We start from the raw sequence: 12,250 nt of genomic DNA on the forward strand, positions 1-12,250 counted from the left end.
TATAAATAAGAATGTTCATGTTTCCTAGGGGGATACAGAGTTTCGATTTATAAAAGGCCTCTTGTCAACCTATCAACCAATAAGAACAGCCAATGGTCCTATGATGATATATATCAAAAGATATAGTGAATAATAATGAGTAGGAATAGTTCAGCTTAACTCTTAAACTCAGAGCAGAACTATCAGTTTCCAGATAGAAATCCTAGGAGATAATGCTAATGAGCCTTACATAGCCACTGGTGGAGATAAAATCTTGCAAATAATAATCCAAATGGATCTTAATGCTACAGTTGGCCTCCTTAGCTGGCGAACAATAATCAGTATTCTCAAGGGAAGACAGTGCCAGCTTCATTTTCATTCATCCAATCAATGATTATTGAATGATTGAGGGCTTCCTAATGAATGGTTTATTAACTGATAAACAATATTGAGAACCTACTATGAGTGAGGCTATGTGCTATGTTGGGCACATTTTCATGTACCTCAGATGTTATATAAAAAAAGAGTTAAAATTGCCAGAGAGAGGACCTGAATAGACATTTTCCCAAAGAAGACATATAGACACCCAACAGATGGATACATGTAAAGATGCTGAACATCATGATCACCAGGGAAATTCAATTCAAAACCACAATGAGATACCATCTTATAGCTGTTAGAATGACTAGTATCAAAAACACAAGAAGTAGGGGCCCCTGGGTGGCTTAGTCAGTTAAGCGTCTGGCTTTCGCTTAGGTCACGATCTCGCGGTTCGTGGGTTCGAGCCCCACGTCGGGCTCTGTGCTGACTGCCAGCTCAGAGCCTGGAGCCTGTTTCAGAGTCTGTGTCTCCCTCTCTCTCTGACCCTCCCCTGCTCATGCTGTCTCTCTCTCTCTCTCTCCTAGAAATAAATAAAAATAGGAAAAAAAAACCACACACAAGAAGTAACAAATGTTGGTGAAGAGGTGGAGAAAACAAAACTCTCAGGCACTTTTGGAAGGAAGGTAAATTGGTACAGGCACTATGGAAAGCAATATGGAGGTTCCTCAAAAAATTAAAAACAGAAATACCATGAAATCCAGTAATTCCGCATCTGGATACTTACACAAAGAAAATGAAAACATTAGTTTGAAAATATATATGTATCCCTATGTTTATGTCCATTAATAGATGAATTGATAAAGATGTGGCATATACACACAATGAAATATTACTCAGCCATAAAAAAGAATGAAATCTTGTCATTCATGACAAAATGAATGGATCTAGAGGGTATTATGTTTAGTGAAATAAATCAGACAGAGAAAAACAAATACCATATGATTTCACTTATATTTGGAATCTGAAAAATAAGCAAAACAAATAAATGAATTAAAAAACCCAGAAACACACTCATAAATACCCAGAACTGGTAGTTGCCAGAAGGAAGGAAAGTAGGGGGTAGACAAAATAGACGAAGGGGATTAGTGGTTACAAACTTCCAGTTATAAAATAAATAAGGAACAGGGATGAAATGTACAGCATAGGGAATATAGTTAATAATATTGTAATAACTGTGGTGACAGATGGTGACTGCACTTGTGGAGAGCATTTTGTAATATATAGAATTGCTGAATCACCATGTTGTACACCTGAAACTAATATAATATCATATGTCAAAAAATTGCCAAATTCAGAAACAGCACTAGCTCTTGTAATATTAATAAACAAACAAATTGAACTCCACTTTTTTTATAGTCCTTGGTACATACTCCATTACAGGACTTACCATATTGTTTAGTAACTTGTTCTTATTTTTCATGTCTCCTTCAACTTTTTCTGTGGAACTGAAATATGTTTGTTCCTTTTTTAACCACCCCCATGGTCAACACTAATGCCGGTTAAATAAATGAATAAGGGTTAACCCAAATATCTAGTGGATAATACAGCAAAATAAATAAATAAAGATGTCAAAATTGAAATCTAATCTTTAGATTTCTAGGAAAGAGTGGCTTCTAGGGGAAAACTGTTATATGGGTATATTATGTAGATGCTTATCTACATTAATTAGCATTTGTCTTTCATAAACTAGGTATCTTGCCTCTATGTTTTTCTGATAGTCCAAACATCTCTCTATTTCCATCCTTACCACATATTATAATGATTATTCATATTTTTGTCTTCCAGTATTCTGAGAAAGAGCAAACCCCATCAAGGTGGTAAATGTGTACTATCCACCTTTCTTTCACCAAAGTTTATCATAGTCCTTGGCACACAGATCATCCTCAGTAGATTTTTAAGGAATGAATGCAGATGTAGTAAATTTTCTTGAGGGAGTCATAATAGAAGGCAATGCATTCAAAATAACAATATGTGAGTGATTCCATTTGTATGCTTCTATAAAATAGGAGATATAATATTAATGTAGTTTTTATTGACATTCTAATACTAGATAATGTCCATCTAGTAAGAGTTCATCATGTTATATTATAAGAGACATTATTATCTTTTATTGAGTAGTTGCTTTTAGATAAAAGTGATTACTCTTTGGAATGGTTTGATCCCATTTCTACTTTAAGGTGAAGTATCTTTTTAAAGCAACGGACTTTAAGCCTTAAACTTTGGGCTTCCTTGTCCCAGCTCATATAAAATAAAACAAAAACTTATTCATCCACCAGTCTTTTGGTTTCAGTAAATGATATAATTGTTTGTTAAGATCAAATATCCAGGCATCATTCTTGAATGTTTTCTTTTGCTTCTTGTTAAGTCCTTCCCCTGGCCCATTAATCACTGTCAATGTCCAATCAATTAGCAGGTCCTATGGCTCTGACTCCAAAATATATTCTGAATCTGTCAGTTTTTACCACTTCTTTTCCATTAATGTCTTGCCAGTATCATTGTACTAGACTCTTAACTGGTCTAATTCCTTCACAGGAGAGCAGGAATGAGTTTTGAAATCCACTGAAATCCATCAGTGGCTTGCTCCTGAACCCAAAATAAAAACCAAACTTTATTCCATGTTCTCAGTGCCCTACTTGATCTGGCCTCCACAAGCTCTTCACCTGTATCTCTTACTGCCTGCCCCCTCTCCATCCACTTCCACATCCCAGGCCTTCTTATGTTCCAGTATACTAGGCTTATTTTCATGCTCATGACTGTTACTTTTGCTCTTTTCTCTTAGAATACTATTCTCATAGATTTCCACAAGGTGGATCATTAATTACCCAGTTGTCTCCCATCCATTTCTAGAGGGCTCTTTAAAATAGCATCTCTGCTCCAGTTACCCTCTATATAATTTCTTTGCTTCAGTTTCTTATTAAGAAATTAAACTCTTCATTTCCTCATATTATTTCTTTACATGCTAACTTGTTTAATGTGCATCATTCCTCCTAGAAAGAGATCAGGCTTGTGTCTTCCTTGTTTGCTGTTATATCCTCAGAGCCTTGAATGGTAGTTGCTCAACTAGGTATCTTTGGAATGATTTAAGGTAATGTCTAGTTTTGTGATATGTAGACCAGGGATGGTGATTGCTATGGGAAATATACCAGATGTATTGAGAAGATGAATTCATGCCTCATTGTCCATTCAAGGTTTAGAAGGACACAAGAATATTATATTTCAGACAATTCAGACTAGAACAGGATTAGTTTCTCATGGGAGAAGTCCACTAACAATTTGAGGAAACCTAATTTGTCCTGTTAAAAATCTATTGAAAAATATATTTCCTTCAATCATATTAGATATATAAACATGTTTGTGTTATCTTGGGGGGATTTGAGAGATGGGGAAGCAAGCCATCTGCTGGGTTTCTATGCCATTACATGTTATACATCATTCTAGGACATTGCTTAATTACTGTAATAAACATTAGTTACACACTGACCTTTTTATCCCTCCAAATGTTTGTGCATGACCTAGGAATTTTCCAAAGTCAATATGAAACATGTGGCCTGACTTTGTCAGCATGATATTGTCGTTATGTCGGTCACAGACTCCCAGGATGAACGTTACCACACACCAGCCAGCACAGGAATAGAAAAAGTTCCTCAAGGCCTAATTGGTTGAAAAGCAATAACACAAAGATAACACACAGAAAAAATAAGCAAATGTATGAGCATCAGAGATAATGGTAAAAAGTAGTATAAAAAGCAAAATTACATAATCGAGGCTCACTTCTACATCTCAGTTGAGAGAAGATTATGATTAAATGACTGGTTCTTGATATGTTATAGAAGAAAATGAAGAAATTTCTTCTGTGGCCTAGTGAATGTTTTCATTTAAATTGAGCAAAATATCTCTTTCATTCAGTTGGATCTAATTTTCATAGTTTATTGAAGACGATTCCTGGTGTGTTTTTTTGATGTCTCAAATATACAATATTGAATGGTTTTTTTTCAAGGTAAAAGAAGAAGGAACAATATGGCCCAATATTTCCTATCCCCAGAGAAATTTAAAATATCATTTTTGAATATTTGAATTGTAACACAGAAAAAGCTGTACTGAGATATATGTAATATTTTTTGTTTATCCTGACAAATATGTCATCCAGCTGATGTCCAAAAGTGTTTTGTTACAGTATATATCAGTGAATGTTGGGTGTAAGCAGATTATCACTAGGTCAATTGTGGCTTCTGTTTCTTTAATAAACAGAGGTTTCTTGCCAAAATTACTCTTTATTTTCAAAATGGTCTTCTTAGTACAACATTATTTTTTCAATGATGAAACCATGACTGTAACCATGGTGGAGCCGTGAGTGATTGGTTGGGCCATAGTAATGGGTCTCCTGGAATGGTGTGGCTGACATGCTGGAGTGGAAATCTATGTCACTGGGTTACATATCTCAGTTCCAGATATCCTAAGTGCCTGAACAAGTCACTTCATTTGTCTCATTAGATATGTTTCACTTATAAAATGAAGACAGTAAAAGATGCCCTTATGTAGTAGTTGTGATGAGCAAATATATGTGTAAACACCTCAAATGACATAACTCCAGGGATTTGTGCAAAACTCAAGTTCTAATTTTGTGAATGATTAAAAAATGGATGTCAAGGTAATGCCATCTCATCTTTGTTATTTGACCTCCAAAAACCCATATCTTGCTCCACTTCAATCTCATAGAAATCTGGAAAAGATGAACTCTGGGGTCTCTCTATTATGGCCTCTTTTAACTAGGGTGACCAATCATTCCAGTTTGCTCAGAGCTGAGGAGTTTTCTAGAGTGTAAAAATTTTGTGCTCAGGAGAGTTCTGAGAAAATTCAGTGCTAGCCCATGTTGTATCTTTATGTGAGTTAGCATAAAGATGTCCCTCCCTCCAGGTGGACATAGCAGTACCAGTTCATGCCTTTGCAAGTGGAACAAAGCTTGGCTTTAAACAACTCATTCCCTTAGCTGGGAGCCCTGGTATACAGCAGACCCTGCACAACTGTATACCACAGGCCAGATGCCAGCATGAAGGGAGTGGGAAAAAATGTTTGCAGTTAAAGAAAAGAAAACAGTAAATTTTGTAAAGTTCTGAGATATTTATGCATTTTGCAAACATTGGAAAAATAAGGCATGAAAAAGTAGAGCTCAGTAGAAGAAATGCATTGCAAAGGAAGGAGAGGGATTTATAGACATTGGAGATTGTATACAAATAGGCAGGGATAACTTGCAAGAAGTAGTTTTAAGTAGCATCATCCCAAGAGAGATAACTGTAAGAAACAAAACCAAATACAGAAGTTTTATCTAGTTAATATACCATTTAAACTGGAGCATTATTACTAAGCTGATGACTGAGTGGATTAGAACTCAAGGTGTACTTAATTTACTTTTTCATGGAGCACAATAGTTAATGATCCAGAGCATATTCTTATTTAAGTACATTATTTAAAATAAGCTACAGCAAGACAAACCTTTTCATAATCTTCCTTTAAATGGTTGTGCTGAGTGAACCACTTTTTGATAGTGTTTTCTTTCAATGGTCCTATCAGTCCAGAATGGCGATGGATCTTTGCTAGGGTTATGGCATCAGGTACCATTTGCACCAATCCTGGTTGATAAAAAAGAGATTATAGAAATAATTCCTTCTTCACAAGGTGCGGAATACTTAGGAAACACATCTTGACCTATGTAGCAACAATAGCTGTCAGCACTACTTCAGTTACCCTTTTCTTTGCAAACCTTCTTTTCTGAAGAAGACTTATCTAGATGGCCTTCCTTCTAATTTTTCTGAAGTCCTGGGGAGCATTTATTGTGTTTGGATCAGATCTATCAGAAGAAGCTTTATTATTTTTTTCTAGAACTACAGTAGAGAGCCAATCTAGATTGTCTCACAGACCTCTCATTGAGTCAATAAAGTAGTGTGAGTCAATAAATGTATGATTGTGCATTCATTTACAGGTGAAAGGAGGACATTCAAAACTTGTATAACAAGTATATTTATTATGGAAGAGAACCAAACACAATCTCCATAACAAATATTTCAAATATATTATAGAAATTAATGTTCAGGGTAATAAAAGCTTCACAGTTAAATGTCCCATTTCTAGGAGTGAACAGAACAATTGCAGTAAACATATGGAGAGTCACCTCCTCCTTCCTTCTCAGCCAACATTAAAGAGAAACTATGGTAATAATTTTTTTAAAGGGGAGCATATATTGATTTATCTTCAGTAGGACCTTTGCCCCACTGGCCATGTATCCATCAAGGCTTCTTTCATTGTGTTCCTAAGGCTATTAAAACGTAAATATTTTTAAATCTTCTGATTTTTATTCTGTACAGAATAGCAATTTAGACCCAGTATTTAATAAAACTGTCCCAGGACTGATGTCCACAAAACAGCTTGTAATAATACAGTTCTCTAAATAAAATCATTGAAAGAAATTAAAGTCTAGAATTTTTGATTTCCACAATCTTGAAAATTGTTAAGAGTTGACAACTCAAACTTCCAAAAAGATCAAAGACATAAATGTAACTATGTGAAAAGAGAGATGGTTGAATTTATGAAACTATTTCATGATCTATCTTGAAATATTCAGATTAAACAGCAATCAAGCAAATTACAGTGTTGGTAAATGAAACACTTCTCTGTGCTGGAGTTGGCCAGTAGTAGCTGGTTGCAGCCTTAATCTTTTAATATTTAATAGTCCAACTATGACTTTTAGACATCTAATTGCTGGATCAGAAAGAAACTTAAAAACTTAAACATGGGGAGTGGGAATGGAATATTGAATGCTGTAGAAATAACCTATAAAACATATTTGAAGAAAGAAAGAAAGAAAGAAAGAAAGAAAGAAAGAAAGAAAGAAATGGAAAAACAGAAAGAATAGAAAGAAGGAAGGAAGGAAGGAAGGATGGAAGGGAAGAAAGATAGAGATAGGGAGAGGAAGGAAAGAAGGGAGAGAGGAAGGGAGGAAGGAAGTAACAGAGCACTCCAGAAGTAAATCTTGGGCGTATCCTTAATATTATAGCACTTCTTCCTCCTCCCCAATAGTATTTGGCTCTCAATGCAGGTTTTCTCAAGTGTATTAAGTGAGATAGCAAATGTAAGGCATTATATACTTGGTATTAATGTAATTATTTTAGAAAGAAGTGATTCCTCTTTCTAATCCTGAACATTTCCTTCCTCAAATTTCCAGTTCCTCCACTTAATATAAAGGGAGATCACCTTCTATCTGATTCCTTAGTGCTTCATTGCCTCACATTTGACCATGCCTAAAATAAAGACAGATTATTACACCATTTAGTATTGTGCTATAGCAATGTCAGTTCCTTTTCAGACCACATTTGTCTTTAGGAAATTAATCTTTGCTAAATCCCAAGCCATTTATCATAAGACTTACATTGCTGACTATCCTGGAAACCTTGCGCTTAATTTATAACAATTATAGTGGCTAAATTTTGTCTATTAATTAAAACCATAAATTACATTTTATACATTTTAAGCTAGTATGTATCATACACTTTTAAAATACTACTATCAAATCTGTGCACATTGAGTAATATGTGTAGCTCTATTCTTATAGTCCTTGAATGCAGTTTCTCCAATTATAGTGCATATATGTATCATTTGGTCGTCTTGTTAAAATGTAGGTTCTAATTCTTTAGGGTGGGGTGAGACCTAGATTCTGCATTTCTAACAAACTCCCAGGTGATGTTAATGCTGCTGATCTACGGGTCACATTTTAACCAGTAAGTTTCTTGGGGACAAAACTTTTCCAGGTGGTATCATATAAGGCAGTGGCTCCTAAAAGGGGGTGCATAAGAAACAACAGAGCAGCTTTTTACATCACGGAGAATTGAGAAGCCTCTCCTCTTTTCAATGCCTATGTAGAGAATGTGACTTAGTATGTGGTTGGGCCTAGTTATATCTACTCCTCCATTTCCCCTAAGTAACTTTTATGCCCGTCAAATTTGGAAAGCCAACCATAAAATAAATCCTAAAGGATTTTTATTTTCCTTGATAGGCTCTCCCAAATCTCGTAGGACATCATGTACAAATAGTCATGAGAATTATAATCAACAATCATGTTGATAAAGTCATGCAAACTTCTGGCTTGGAATACACTCTCCTTAATGGCAACAACTCTGTTTAGCTCATTTTAATATACTTTACCTTACTTTGTGATATTTCTTCAAAATAATAGATATTCAATAATCATTGGAAACATAATAAAAATGGATCCTGAGCTCCTAAAAATGACATTTACTATAAAGATCTCTATTTTTCTTGAAGAAGTATTTTGCCAGTATAATGCACTCTCAAATATTACAACTATAGAACATTGTTGGTAGATAGGAACGAATAATAGCTTGTTTGTTTTATGACATCTGCAACTTGGAGCAAGTCTACATTCATTTTTTGCTGAGTCATTTTATTAACTTTAAAAGATTTAGCTTCTGTTATATTCTATAATTATAAACTGATAAATGAGTAGATGGAATTAAAGAATTCCACTGAGGGAACACCTGGGTGTCTCAGTTGATTATGCACCCAACTCTTGATTTCTGTCCAGGTCTTGATCTCACAGTTTAAGTACCACTCTTGGGCTTCCTGCTGACTCCCCAGAGACCGCTTGGGATTCTCTCTCTCTCCTTCTCTCTCTGCCCCTTCCTTGCACACACACTTGCACTCTCTCTCCCTTTCAAAATAAATAAATAAACTTTAAAAAAAACTTAAAAAACAAGAATTCCACTGAAGTCAGTGATGTATTCAATTTCTGAAGAAAAGGTGATCCTTAGGACACCAACAGTTCAGCTTGGCTCATCTAGCTTTATTCTTACTCTTTCAATACATTAGAATTTGAAAGAACTCAGTTACCCATGTAAGAAAAGGGAGAGTAAAACTCAAGGAGTAGCAATCTCAGAGCAGCGATGATAAAGACTCTTTGGAAATAGAGCTTTAGAAAGGGTTCAGGGTAGACATTTGTCCTGGAAGCAAGCTATTATCAGAATCAAAATAACTGGGTAGTATGACTTGTAACAGAGTCATTCTGAAGTATCAGGTTGCAAGTTAAGCTAAAGCAAAGGGCCTTCCATACTTAGTTTTTAAAATCTCAAGTCATAGTTGACTGGGGTACTGAGCCTAGTGGTGGGACCTTAGGAACTGGGGGGGTCAGACAGTGATAGTTTTCTGTTAGGTTTAAATTGTAGCTCTTCCTGAATAAATATAGAAAACAAAACAAAACAGAAACCCCACAAAAGACCAAAAGAAACAAACTAAATTGTTCTAGGTTCTTTCTCTGGTTCTACGATTTTTTTTATCCCTTTCTTTATGTACATGTATCTGCTATAATTTCTACCAATTAATTTAATGAAATTCTATGTCATGATGACCACATTTTAAAGAGTATAAAGTATCTTAGGAATTATTTCTTCAATTTAGCATGATTGTGATTAAGTACAACTTTCACCTGCGATGTTTTGCTAAAAATATGGGGGAACTATTGACATTATTTTCATTGAAAATGTGTATAATTGTAATTATATTTCTGTATTCCATGTTACATTTCTATAATAATATATTTTTATATTTGAAGGATGTCCAAAGTTCGCATTTTCGGTCATCTTTGACTATTGATATTATGATTTACTAGAACATCTTTCAGAAATTAAGTGCAGGTTTATAATGTATTTAGAATGTTCAGAACTCCTTTAAACATTTGTAGCTTTGTGAAATTTGTGTTAATAGACAACAACTGAATTTTTTTGAACAAGTAAGTTTTTCTATTATCATCTTAAATAAGAGAAAACACACACATAAGATACAAGAAAGGATACCACAGTTAACATTCGGATTGTCAAAATCCTAATTACTATCATCAAAGGCATTAAGTTCCATATAAATTATTTTGAAGATAATTCTTTTTAAGAAAGAAGAATGACTTTGTATATAGTTCTTTTGATTTTAAAATTTATAGTGTAAAATGAAGGCTGTGAAAAGTTTGCTGTCATGCTACCAGCATGTTTGAGATAAATAATGTAAGTCAAATCACTTTATAATCTATACTGACCTTGACCTTTTCCTGTGGATAGACATCTATAAATGATCATTTGCATATCCAAGCCCTCCTGCAACCAAATATTGTCCATCACTTGAATAATCTGCAGAACAAGCATATCCTGACGAAGATCATCTCCAGCCTGTTAAAAACAAAATTATAGACTGTGGATTTCTTCTTGAATTCCATTAAATGCCTTCAAATTAGTTATATGCCATTGCTTTCCTCAAATAAATTTCCAGCCAGACTTAGGATGGTTTCAATTGTTTTATTAGTATTAAGATCATCTTGTGTTTCTGAGAGAAGATCAGGGAAAATAAGAACTTTCCTTTAAATGATTACAGAAGCTTCAGCCATCAAGTTAGAAGTTGCTTGGAATGCTGTTCCTGATAATAGTCTTTCAATTTATCATCCACATGTAATGTCTTAGACTCAAAATCTAGAGTAGAGAGACTCAATGTTTATCCAAATTTCAAACTCAACCACAAGAGATTCCTTTCTTATTTGGTATGCCATAAATGTATATACTGATATACAGTTAAAATACCAAGAGCTTCTTGACTAGGAGTATAAATAGCACACACAGCATTCATCAGACTTTAAATCATTGACTTCTCATATTATGAGGGTGATTAAAAGGTTTTCAGAGTAACAGCCTTTGAAATAAGAAGAAAGGATTAAGGGATGATTTTCTAGCATAAGTGAAGGAAATGGAATATGTCCGAAGGGGAAGGAGGATAGTTTCATGCTTTTAACCTAAGAGGTTGGGTTTTGAAAATGCTTTCTAAATAATATGCAGAAAAATATTCCAAGATGACATTTTGTGTTATTTTTCTTCTTCACCAAAAATGCAGTGTTATGTGATCATTAATGCTTGAGGTTACACAGGTCAAAGCCAAAGTAGGGTGTGCTAAAAATTACCCTCAAAAATAGTCAAAATCCACCAAATAATTCACTCTGAGAGCTGGTTGTCTGATTTGGCTCAATAGTTGATTAAATTATGTGAATGACTATAAAATCTTACTGTTCAACTACAGTTTCTTCTTCAGTCCCTCTTTCCTACCTACTATACCTATAGTAACCTATAACCCTGTTACTATCTTTTTTACTCTTTTCTCATGGGATTCATGATAAAGTCTGATTTGGGCCATATTTATTTAAAAAGAAGAAAATAACTCAAATTACTAAAATAAGCAAGTGCTTGCAGATAATAATTTTATGTTAAATTAACATATCATTTGAGTTTCAGCTAATATTTTTTTTANCCACTCAGGCGCCCCGAGTTTCAGCTAATATTGATTCTAAGTTAGTATCTAAATGAAAAGAAAACTCTCCCTTTAAGGGCTAACCAAACATTCCACTTTTTGTGCTACTCAAAAGTGACTGTATAACTTCATTTATTGAAACATGTCGTCTTAAATTTTGCACTGAAGGTTCACTGGCTTGAGCCAATAGCGATTGATTTATTATCAATCATAGTTTCACATGTACTATAATTCTATAAAAATGCAGAATCAAAAATAACTGGAATCCTCTGTGTTGTTGCCAAAGGAAAATAGCTATAATCATTTCTTTTGTGAGAAATAAATCAATAATTCCACCTGTGAAATCAAATTGATGTTTTACTATACCTTAAAAATGACGCTGATGTTTTTGCCCATTGGGTTAGCATTGATGAAAGTAATCTTCAATGGCAAAGCATTAGATGTGAAATATGAACATGCCTATAGAAAGAGGAGAAAAATATGCTGAGAAAAATAAACCAAAAAATAAACCAAAAAAACCCACTTTCTGTTAAATCATGGGCTTCTT

At 34.3% G+C, this 12,250-nt stretch overlaps 1 protein-coding gene across 2 annotated transcripts in view; it reads right to left on the reverse strand.

Moving 5' to 3' along the window:
* Nucleotides 1–12,250, reverse strand: part of PIK3C2G (phosphatidylinositol-4-phosphate 3-kinase catalytic subunit type 2 gamma) — a 326,049-nt gene that overhangs the window by 110,378 nt on the left and 203,421 nt on the right. For both annotated transcript variants that reach the window (XM_077756378.1, XM_077756377.1), the window contains 4 exons: nucleotides 12,070–12,162; nucleotides 10,451–10,580; nucleotides 5,851–5,987; nucleotides 3,842–4,011 (listed from right to left, as the gene is read on the reverse strand). In XM_077756378.1, the coding sequence (XP_077612504.1) occupies nucleotides 3,842–4,011; nucleotides 5,851–5,987; nucleotides 10,451–10,580; nucleotides 12,070–12,162 (530 nt within the window). The remainder of the gene's footprint in view (nucleotides 1–3,841; nucleotides 4,012–5,850; nucleotides 5,988–10,450; nucleotides 10,581–12,069; nucleotides 12,163–12,250) is intronic.

Source organism: Crocuta crocuta, unplaced genomic scaffold (genome assembly GCF_008692635.1).
Source record: "Crocuta crocuta isolate KB4526 unplaced genomic scaffold, BGI_CrCroc_1.0 scaffold262, whole genome shotgun sequence".
NCBI classification, from domain to species: Eukaryota; Metazoa; Chordata; class Mammalia; order Carnivora; family Hyaenidae; genus Crocuta; species Crocuta crocuta.